This window comes from Balaenoptera musculus, chromosome 16 (genome assembly GCF_009873245.2).
Source record: "Balaenoptera musculus isolate JJ_BM4_2016_0621 chromosome 16, mBalMus1.pri.v3, whole genome shotgun sequence".
Classification (NCBI taxonomy): Eukaryota; Metazoa; Chordata; class Mammalia; order Artiodactyla; family Balaenopteridae; genus Balaenoptera; species Balaenoptera musculus.
Window position 1 is genome coordinate 35,460,257 of NC_045800.1, and position 11,394 is coordinate 35,471,650.

The 11,394-nt window shown below is 43.2% G+C and overlaps 1 protein-coding gene across 1 annotated transcript; it reads left to right on the plus strand.

The window, feature by feature from the left end:
• Positions 1-3,803: 3,803 nt before the first annotated feature.
• On the plus strand, positions 3,804-8,432 carry PPP1R3C (protein phosphatase 1 regulatory subunit 3C). Its single transcript, XM_036829650.1, has 2 exons — positions 3,804-3,899; positions 5,934-8,432. Exons 1-2 carry the CDS (start codon positions 3,886-3,888, stop codon positions 6,871-6,873), a joined length of 954 nt encoding a protein of 317 aa, XP_036685545.1. The 5' UTR covers positions 3,804-3,885; the 3' UTR covers positions 6,874-8,432.
• The last annotated feature ends 2,962 nt before the right edge of the window (positions 8,433-11,394 follow it).

An 11,394-nucleotide genomic window follows, 5' to 3' on the forward strand; every position in this document is an offset into this window, starting at 1 on the left:
CCTTCTCTTATCCTCTGGGAATATGTTCGTTGAAGAGAATGGTGGGCTGCTGGTACCATTTCAATTGTGATCTCATTTTCTCTCTAGTTGGTTGAGCCACACAGCTGGATTCTTATCATCTAAATGCCCTAAAGATGATACTCCGCCATAGGTAAATTCTTGCCAATTCCCAAGTCTCACTTCCTCCTTAAAGCTTCCATATGTATTCCTCAGGGAGCCCTCCCCTTTCTGAAGCTCCCTGGCCTTCTACAGACCATCTTTTTGGTCTTGGTGGGTACCAGTGTGGTGCTTGTTTTTTTCAGAGCAACTCATACACTTGGAGCATGGACTCTAGAGGGTTTTGAAACCTGGTCTTGCCATCTACTAGCTACATGATCTTGGACAAGTTACTTAAACTCCCAGACCTCCTCAGTTACCTCATCTTGAAATGTGGATAAACATCATGGTTTCGACCTACCTGGATTCTTATAAATATTACATGAGTTAATATTTATTTGTAAAGTGTTTAAAACAGCGCCTGACCCAAAGTAAGCTTATGTAAGTGTCTTTGTTTTTTTAAAAAATTACACTCCTTCACCTAATATTGGTGTTCTCATCCAATGTGGCTAAAGAAGGCAGAAGGAGTTAGTGTAAGAGAGAGCTTACTATTCCTGGAGACATGTGAACTGGCTCCTTTCTTAATTTCAGAAATAGAAATCTCAGTTCTTTTCATCAAAATGAGCAGTTCTCAACCTCACTATTTCTACAGGGCAGGGCTTAAAGATCAGTTATAAGGTTCATCCTGTTACTACTGAGTACTGACATTTTAATACTAATAACTATAGAGTTGAATATTCAAGCACTTTCTTGATTGGGCACTGAAAAAAAGGGCTAGGTTGGAGAAAATGAGTTGACAACCTGGGACTCCCTGCCCCCAGGGTGTTTTTCCCACAGGGGCATGTCTGGTAATGTGTTGGACAGATGCTGGAAGAGACCCATTTGTATAAGCCACACATCATCAGCCCCTTGCTTTGTAGCACCTTAAAATGTTCCCTGGGTATTTCATGAGTTTAAATTTGGTTTTCTATAATAAAGATTGTAGCATTCTCAAGGTCAAGGGGCTCTGGCTTAGGAGTCCTTGCAACCCCTGGCATGGCTAGAAACACTGCACAGATCAAGAAGTTCTCATCAGTAGATTTATTATTAAGATGGGTAGGACAAAGCAATGTTTGGATGCTGTTAAACCACAGTTGGAGAAAACCTACAAATAATAAGAAAACTCCCCACAATTCCTAATCCACCGTGTCTTCACTGGGGCAACTCATGACTGAGAACGCTGATTCCATTCCAGTCCCTCTCATCCCATGATGAAGGGCAGTAAAAGCCAGGAAGGACATAGAAATGAGGGGCCTGATTCTGCTAGGTGAAATAAGTCAGGCAGAGGAAAACAAATCCCATATGATCTCACATATATATGGAATCTAAAAAAGCTGAACTCATAGAAACAGAGAGTAGAATGGTGGTTACCAGGGGTTGGGGGTGTGGGGAAAATGGGGAGATGGTCAAAGAGTATAAACTTCTAGGGATCTAATGTACAACATGGGTAATAATACTGTATTATTATACACTTGAAAGTTGCTAAGAGAATATATCTTAAATGTTCTTACCATAAAAAAGAAACGGTAATTATGTGACTTGATGGAGACTTTAGCTAGTGTTATGGTGGTAATCATTTTGCAATATATCAAATCAATACCTTGTACACTCTAAACATACATAATGTTATATGTCAGTTACATCTCAATAAATCTGGTGGGGGGAAAGAAAGAAGTGGGAGGCCTGGATCATGCAGTTTAGAATTTTATTGAGTGTTGACTCTTCTTTAGAGAGAGCCCTGTATCCCTGATTTCTATCTTAAGGAGTTTGGAGAGGTGGCTTTTATGGCATCAGTCAGCACCAGGGGGCAGAAGAGAAAGTAGCTTGAATGGAAAGAAACCCAAACTCAAAAGGACTGTGAGTAGATGGTGTAAGCATGTCAAAGCTTCCAACACAGTTCTTGGCACCTAGTAGGTAGGCTATACATGTTCGTTGAATCTGAAGGTCTTAAGTCATTTAAAGACGATTTCTCCGTTACAGAAAAAGTCCATGTTCTTTGCAGAAAAAGTAAAAAATACAGAGAAGCCAAATGACAAAGAAAATTTTAATTACTCATAATATCACTGTCCAAAATTAAGCACTGTTAACATTTTGGTTGAGCATATTCTCTTTTCTATGCGTGCACATCTTACCCCTAAAATGGGATCACAATTTATTATTCTTTTATGTTTCTCCATAACTTTAATTGGTAATATACACTCCTTAGCTCAACATAGGATCGTTGAACACATACTGAGAAACTATGCTGAGTTTTCTCATCTGTACAATATCATTTAATCCTAAGAACAACTTCACTATTTCCATTTTACAGGTGAGGGAGTTGAGGCTAGAACTTACCTAGATTTGAAAGTGTCAACTCCAAAGACTGCCCCTTCAGCTAGTTTTGGTTGGGCTGAGAGACTAGAAGATCTGCTCTTAGTTGGATGTTTCCTTTAAAAAAAATCAAGCCCAAGCGTTAAGTACCTTCCCCAGGGATATTCAGCGTGAGTTTCTTTTTCTTTAATCACACCATTTTAACAATTCCACTGTTTGACAGTGATTTAAAAGACACAGGGATTTTTGTACATTTTACGTTGTACATTTTGTACATTTTAATGGACTACTGGATAACTAAGTTGAGAGCAGAACGAGGACATGGGGTTTATAAAAATAATTTATACTAGACTTAGAAATTTAATTTTATGGTTGTAACTGATGGTCTAAAACCTCTCCAACCTGAACAAAATTCCAAAACCTCAGCGAGAGTAACTGGCCGGGGAGAATCATGAAACTTACAATGTGATATTTTAACATTTTGGTTTTCACATCACTGCCAGAGGACGTCAGAACCGAGTCGAGGGATTTGGGTTGACCACTGGCTCTGTGGCTGACCTGCCACACAAGCAAAAAAGGCCATTTCATTTCTGGCTTTAGTTTTCTCTTCCAGGGAGAAAAACTGAAGAATAGATCGAAATACAAAGTGCCTTTTAAGTGAATGCCTCCTCACTGTCTTATAACAGGGCTAACGTGGTTTATTAACAACATTAGTTAGAGAAGCAGTCTACTGTGTGGTGCATTTGTGGGTTCACCCTAACCCCAAAATATACAGCCAACTTCTGCTTGCTCAGGGCAAGGAAAGGGACAGCATGAGCCGATGCACCAAGCAGTGAACAAGATAAACATTTCAAATATATATGTTTGAAATATATTTGTGTCTATCTATATCATCTATATCTATATCTATACTATATATCTATATCTATATCCACACACACACATTTGGAACAAGCCACAACGTTGTGCGCTCAGATTAACTGTATACAGAAGCCTCCAGAAGTGAAAGGCATCTCCTTCCCCGCAGCCCCGCTGTGCTGGCGCCCGGCCTGGGGCAGGTTTGCTGCGTTCCCTCCTGGCCTGCACCCGCTACTTGCGCTACGGTGCTGCCTCCACGGCGCCTCGCCCGGGGTTCCTGTTACGCGACTCAGGCCAGCTGGCCGGGGGTCTCCGAGTGCCCCCAGCGCCCCGCGAGTCCTGCGTTACCGCCGTCACGTCCCGGGCGAGGGCTCGCGCCCCAGCTGAGAGCTGGTTGGTCGCGCCGTCGAGCTCGCGGCCCGGCGATTGGTCCCAGCCGTCGGCTCACGTGGTCCCGAGCAGATAAGCGGCCTCTCGGGCGCTGCACCCGCAATCCGCCAGAGCTGCAGCCAAGCCGGGGCTGCCGGGAGCCGGGTGCGAACTCGCGCAGGCAGCGGAGTCCCGCCGCCCCTCTGCCTAATGAGCTGCACCAGGTAGGTTCCCTGCAGATTCCCCGCCCCGGAGCACAGGGAGCGCGCAGCTGCAGGGAGGTTGGGCTGCGTTTTCCTTCTGTCATCACCGCACGTGAAGACCCTAGAGGAGGGCGGGTTGACTGGCTGCTGACTGGAATCTGGCACCGGGGAGGCCTTGGAGGTGTGGAGATTTGCTCTGTGCTTTTTAGGCAGAGCTGATTTTGGTAAACGGCCTCTTAAACCAGAAACTGTCTTAACGTGAGTCAGCTTGAGTTCTGATTCCCTCATGGATTCCGACCGTATCTCTTGGTCCTGCACAAATGTCTCAAGGACTCGGGCCGCTTAACTCGTGGGAATAACACTCTGAGATTGCTGGTTGGGTAGTTTAGCTTTGGGAATAACTACAGGACGATGTTCACATTCCTTGGTCCTCTTCCGTTCTTCTTAGGACGGTTTGCCATAGAAAACTCAGTCTCAGAGTTTGAGCAAATGATTATTTTTAAACTCTGGGGCAGGACTTAAAATTCCGGGGAAATCTCCGTATCCTTAAATTGTCTTTCTATAAGTGCAAAATATGAAAATACAAAACAAACCTCCCAAACACCCCCGCCCCCAGCAAAACTACTTAAATAGCTCCTCTAGACATAACTTAGCAGAAGACCTCTCTAAAAATCCTGCCTGTTCACTATTATTAGACCCACAAATATAGCTTTCTCTTTCATTTGTTTGTTCTAAGTTTGTAGGTCTCCCAGAAAAATCCCAAGGCTAATAAAGTAAATTCTCTGAATGTTCTTTTATTATCCATCTTATGATAATGACCATTTGCCTTTGTGCTTAGAGCTGCTGGGAAGACAGTTACTAAAGCCAGACTGAGAAATGTCACATACAGTATACACACACCTCTTATCTGAAGGCTAGGATAGGGGAAAAATGTCCATAAACTTGGCAATATACTCAGGGCTAAAGGCCAGAAAAAATATCCTTCCTGATGGATACTTCTTGATTTAGTATTGCGGAGCATAGTTATGTTTAAATTTTAAATAGCTTTATTATCTTTCTGGTTATAAATATCCATTGCCAAAACATTAGAAAATACCAAAAAAGTACAAAGGCAAAAATAGATCACCTATCACCCAGAGATAACTGTTATCTTTTTGTTGTGCTTCCTATTACACTTTTCAACATTTATAAGTTCATATATATAGCATATGTTGAAAACAGCCTCATTTTCAGGTCATCAACTTTTTCCACTTAAATGTGGACTTGACATGGATGTCTTTCTTTGTGAAATACAGATTATGTAAAGTTTTTTTTTAAGTTCACCAATTGCTGACTTGCACTTCAGTGGGTTATTTGTGTAAAATGAGGAAGAGCATGATAATGAAAGTGCAAAGATAATCCTCTGATTCACTCTTTCTAGCCCCTCACTCTCAAAACCATTCCATGAGAATTTTTATGGCTGTTTTTTTTCTTTTCAAGTGGATTACTATTCCAGAGAAGTGTAATCAATTCAATAGCAAAATCATCAAAGCAGTTGAGGGAGTGCAGTTGAGGGAGAACTTTGGTTCTAGAACCTATCTGGTCATTAGATCACCTGGGAAGCTTTAAGAATATATTTACCTCCTTGTCCCCATTCGCAGAGGTTCTGCATTAGTGGCTCTAAGTCCTAGGATTCGGCATTAAAGAGAAAGGAAGAAAACCAACTCCCTATGCCATTGTGAACAGACAGGTTTGAGAACCCCTGGTCCAGAACAGACCAAATGGTTTTAGAGCTGTATTAGAGATGATCCCATCCAAATCTTTTATGTCTCAGATGGAGAAACTGAGACCCCAAGTGTTTTAACCCATGGCCTATAGCCAGTCAAGGGTAGAGCCAAACATAAGATGCAGCTGTCATCACCTAATACTGTATTCCTTCACTACGTGTGAGAGCACCTCCTTGAAACTTACTGTGCTGGCTATAACTTAGTCAACAAAAATAGTACAGATATATTTGGGACCAGGCGAAGTGCATTCCAGGTGCAGATGATAACCCCTCTTCTTTTTGTATTCCAGAATGATCCAGGTTTTAGATCCACGGCCTTTGACAAGTTCGGTCATGCCCGTGGATGTAGCTATGAGGCTTTGCTTGGCTCATTCCCCACCTCTGAAGAGCTTCCTGGGCCCTTATGATGACTTCCAACGAAGAAATTTTGTGAACAAATTAAAGCCTCTGAAGCCGTGTCTCAACATAAAACAGGAAGCCAAAACCCAGAACGACTGGAAGCCTTCACACAACCAAGCCAAGAAGCGGGTGGTGTTTGCGGACTCCAAGGGCCTCTCCCTCACCGCCATCCACGTCTTCTCGGACCTTCCGGAAGAGCCAGTGTGGGATCTCCAGTTTGACCTCTTGGACCTGAACGATATCTCCTCAGGCTTAAAACTCCACGAGGAGAAAAACTTGATTTTAGATTTCCCTCAGCCTTCAGCTGATTACTTAAGTTTTCGGAACCACTTCCAGAAGAACTCTGTGTGCCTGGAGAACTGCTCTTTGCAGGAGCGAACTGTGATGGGGACTGTGAAGGTGAAAAACATGAGCTTTGAGAAGAAGGTTCAGATCCGGATCACTTTTGATACCTGGCAGAGCTACACAGATGTGGACTGTGTCTACATGAGAAACGTGTACGGTGGCTCGGAGAGTGACACCTTCTCGTTTGCCATTGACCTACCCTCCGTCATCCCAACGAAGGAGAAAATCGAGTTCTGCATCTCGTACCATGCTAACGGGCGGGTCTTCTGGGACAACAATGAGGGTCAGAATTACAGAATTGTCCACGCGCAGTGGAAACCTGATGGAGTGCAGACGCAGAGGGCAGCCCAGGACTGCGCCTTCCACCAGGCGTCCCCCAAGGCCGAGCTGGAGTCGACAGTCTTTGGCAGCCCGAGGCTGGCCAGTGGGCTCTTCCCAGAATGGCAGAGCTGGGGGAGGATGGAGAACTTGTCCTCTTACCGATGAATGAAGCACCTAGTGGCTGGTCTTGACCTTATTCCCCATGTAATTCTAGGTCTGTGTTGCCAATATTAGGAAGGCATCGCTACTTTCCTTCAGTAGGTTTAGCTTGGAACTTTTGAGACCTGGCTACAAAAAAGGTAGCCCCTTGAGAATTTAGTGTGGGGTTCTATATGGACGATGCTGCCCCATTTTGCTGTGGAGGATCAAGGAACAGCCTGGAAACCCTATTTTTATAAAAGTAATACATTGTCGGTGCCCTTTTCTCCTTCCCTCTCAATTCACTCGCTTTCACGTTGGGCAAGAAAAGGTTGAGGAAGGACAGTGGATGGTGACAGAAAGCTGTGTTAATGGTATGAGGAATGTCTGAAAAGTATACTCGAAGGGCTCTGCAGCTCAGGTCAGAGTAGGAGCGAGAGGTCTGATACTTAACTGTCGGTGAGAAAAATGTAAGGTTATTTTGTGTTTTTAAGTTGGTTTTACAGTTCTCTCCCAGGGAAGTAATTTGTAGAGGGGAGAATAACATCCATTCTATGTATTCTTGTGGAGAAAAACCCAGACAAACTTTAGGAGTGTTGGGTGGTACTGGGGAAAAGGAATTATAATTCTGGGGAATCAAGATCGTACGCAAAGCCTTTCTGTTCAAACGTGACTTAACAAAAATCATGATTTGGGGAAAGCTTAAGCAAATCTGGCTTTGCAGTCCTAATGGGATAAGTGACCTTGCTTGTGATCAAGGTACCATGCTTGGGTTCTCAGTATAGATGCTGCCTGACCAAACATAAGATGCAGCTGTCATCACCTAATACTGTATTAGGTGATGCCATCATCATTGGCCAACAACTCGTAGGGACTCTATGTCATGTCAAGGATCGCTCTTTGCCAGTGCCTTGATTAAACCAGAATGTTGTAGTTGCTTAACCCGAGTATGTGAAGGGTCATCGGATAACCTGTGAGCGTTTGGCCTCATAAGAAGACCCACTCTGTATGCTGGCATTCCTCCTGCAAAACTGTTGTATCTTCAAGAGTGTTGTCAGTGTACACAACTCGCATCCTTCATATTGAAGGTGACTCATTTTTCTGCCACACTTTTTCGATGTGATGTTGGAAGTGAGGATTGACACTGATTCTCAATTTAAGAATCCAGTACCTTGCACATAAAAGTAGCCATTTCTGTTTCTTGCCTATATTCTTCTTGTTATTTTAAGTCTTCCTACCAATATCTTTAAAGTCAACATTTTTTTTTTAATGGATGTGAATTGTTTTGGGTGTGTTGTAATATACTTGTTTTGGAGTGTGCATAAATCCATTCTGTAAAATCTTCAGAACCGGAGCCTCTGAATGTTTGCTTCTATCATTGTGCACGTCCACTGAGGTGTTCTGAGAATGCAGTTAATTTTAACACGTGACTTGCCATGCTGGAAGCGTGCTAGTGGAATAACTCTGCTATGACAATATTTGAAGTTTGGCTAGCACCCACAATTTTTCTGCTCTAAATATTTCACTCTCCTATAGCTATCCTCTGTGAACTTCTCACTTTAAAAATAAAAATGTTTGGTATAAGATCTGAGTATGTTTTCTTTCTCAAAGCCGCAGTTAGTTAAATAAGAAACCATCAACTGATATTCTCCTGTTTTGTTTAAGAACAACTGAGCAAGGTTAGTTTGGACCAGGAATTGGATCCACCTGAAGGTATTCACGTGGTCCCAGTCTCATTAGTGAGAATTTCCACCTCCTGACCATTGGGGCTGGAGTCCAGGGGCAGTGACTTGAGCTGCTGGGACTGTCGCCCTGACTGTCCCCATCTGTGCTGACTGCTCATCACGTGTACCCTCTGCTGGGTCAGGTTTATCTTGGGGACCACTTCTCGAGAGGCTTTGAAATGGGGGAAGGGATGGTGTGGGAAGGGCTGGAGTGGCTTCTACCTCCTGAGATCCGGCTCCCTCCTGAAGGGGCAAAGCTTGGAGCTGTATGGAGGGTGTAGGGGGGGGGCAGTGGGCATCAGTCCCAGACTGAGGGGGAGCTCAGCTCCTTGGGGTATGAGGCAGCAGGTCTAGGAACCAAAGTTGTAGTTTCAGTTCTTGCCTTAAATGCCCAAAATGGCTTCTGCACAGTGTAACTTAAGGGGGAATAAATGACCAACCTAGAAAGGCCCAATTATGAAAAACAAATTTAATCATATCATAACAGCCTCTTGATCAGAAGTTGTAAACTATAGGCCTACAGGCTGTATCTGGCTGCAGATTTTTTTTTTTGGATACTTTTTTTTGGGTTTCTTTCTCTTTCTCTCTCTGTTTTTTTTTTTTAAAGAGAATTTATTTCCAAGAGCAGACCATCAGCAGGCTACATTAAAAAAAAAAATCTAGATTTCCTTTTTTCTCAAAAAGTTGCAAGGTCCTTCCTCATGGTGACAGTTACCTGGAGTTGAGTAGCAACTGCCTCCTTTATAGATGGGCTATACTTGCTTTTAATTGAAGTATAATTGCTTTACATTGTTGTGTTAGTTTCTGCTGTATAGTGAAGTGAATCAGCTATATGTATACCTATATGCCCTCCCTCTTGGACCTCCCTCCCCTCCTCCCCCCATCCCACCTAGGTCTTCATAGAGCACTGAGCTGAGCTTCCTGTGCTTTATAGCATGTTCCTGCTAGTTACCTGTTTTACACATGGTAGTGTATATATGTCAATTCTAATCTCCCAGTTCGTCCCCCTTCCCCTTCTCCCCTCCCCCAGTGTCCACAAGTCCGTTCTCTATGTCTACGTCTCTATTCCTGCCCTGCAGATAGGTATATTAACGCATACACATGGAATCTAGAAAAATGGTACAGAGGTACTTGCTTGTTTTGTCACCCCTGCTACATTCTCTTGCGCTGTCTGCCTGACTTCTGTAGGCGCTGGAGTTCATGACCCTTATTTTATTTCCTCTGGCTCTCTGTTCATGCTGACGGTTGGGTGAAGAGAACCCTTTTCCCACAGGATGAAGAAAAATTAGATATGGGTCTGACAGGGACCTTGAAGACCATGGGATGCAAATGTCTGCCTTTATTAAAGAAACTCAGACTCAGAGAGGGAAAGTGACTTGTTCAAGGTCCTGTGGCAGGTTGAATCGGCCTGGAACAGTGACTTCCAGGCTGGGCAGTGACTGTTTTTTTCTTTTTTCTTTTTAAAAATATTTTTTATTCTTTTGCTTTTTTTAAATAAAAGTTTTTGTTTTTGTAGACAGTGACTTTTTGCCTAGTGTTTTCCTTTCCACTTCTTCCTTGAAGTCTCCCCTGAAGGCCTTCCTTTCCTAGCTGCCCCCTTCCTTTTTTTTTAAATTAAAAATATTTTTTATTGGAGTATAGTTGATTTACAATGTTGTGTTAGTTTCTGCTGTGCAGCAAAGTGAATCAGTTATACATATACATATATCTACTCTTTTTTTTAGATTCTATTCCCATATCGGTTATTACAGAGTATTGAGTAGAGTTCCCTGTGCTATACAGTAGGTCCTTATTAGTTATCTATTTTATATATTGTAGTGTGTATATGTCAATGTCAATCTCCCAATTTATCCCTCCCTACCCCTTTCCCCCCTGGTAACCCTAAGTTTGTTTTCTACATCCCTGACTCTACTTCTCTTTTGTAAATAAGTTCATTTGTACAATTATTTTAGATTCCACATATAAGTGATATCATATGATATTTGTCTTTCTTAAAGAGGGAGTGATTGCCAGGCAGGCATGACTCTGGTCAGCTCTTGCTGGTCACCTATGCCAGCTCCACCCAACACTGGCTTGTCCCTGGGCTGCACGTGAACTGAAGGAGGAGAGCCTGGTCAAAGAGCAAGCTGTTCCTGAGTGTTTCCTATCGAACAGAATCATCCATATTTCACGTCCTGATACCTCATCTCATAGCAGAAGCAACACTGCTTTTAAAATTTCACATGGAGAATGGCTTGAATTTGGGGGGCATGATATTCTGTTCCAGAGAAATAAGGCTTAATTTAGTTATTTAAGGAAGGACTTGGTTCTCTTCTAGATTTATGTCTTTCCTTTTAGTTTATCCCCACACTGAAGGGCTGGAAATCCCTAGTGCAGTTAGCAGACCGTGCGTCTTCATCATTGTGAGTCCCAAAGAGCTGCCCAAGTCTGGGTGATCCTCCAGGCCCCAAAGAGAGAGCCTCCTTTTCAGCTTTCATCGCCAGGTTCCCCACAGAGGTTTTTTGTTTTTTGGTTTTGTTTTAGCAGCTTCTGGGAGTTGTGGCCTAAACAAACCCTCTAGATCGTTGGCAAGGATCCCAAAGTCAGAGCAGTACCTTGTATGCAGTTTTGCTGATTTCCTGCCTCTGGACCCGTCCCTCTTTCTGCCAGTGAGTGGGCACCCACTACTGGGTTTATAGGATCCCTCTAAGCCAGTGGACCTCAACGTTCGCTACATATCAGAATCACCTAGAGAGCTTTACGAGGACTGATGCCTGCCTCCCTCCACCCCTCTCAGGTTCTTTTGTAATCATTCTGGGTTGTGGCCTGGGTATTGGATAGTTTT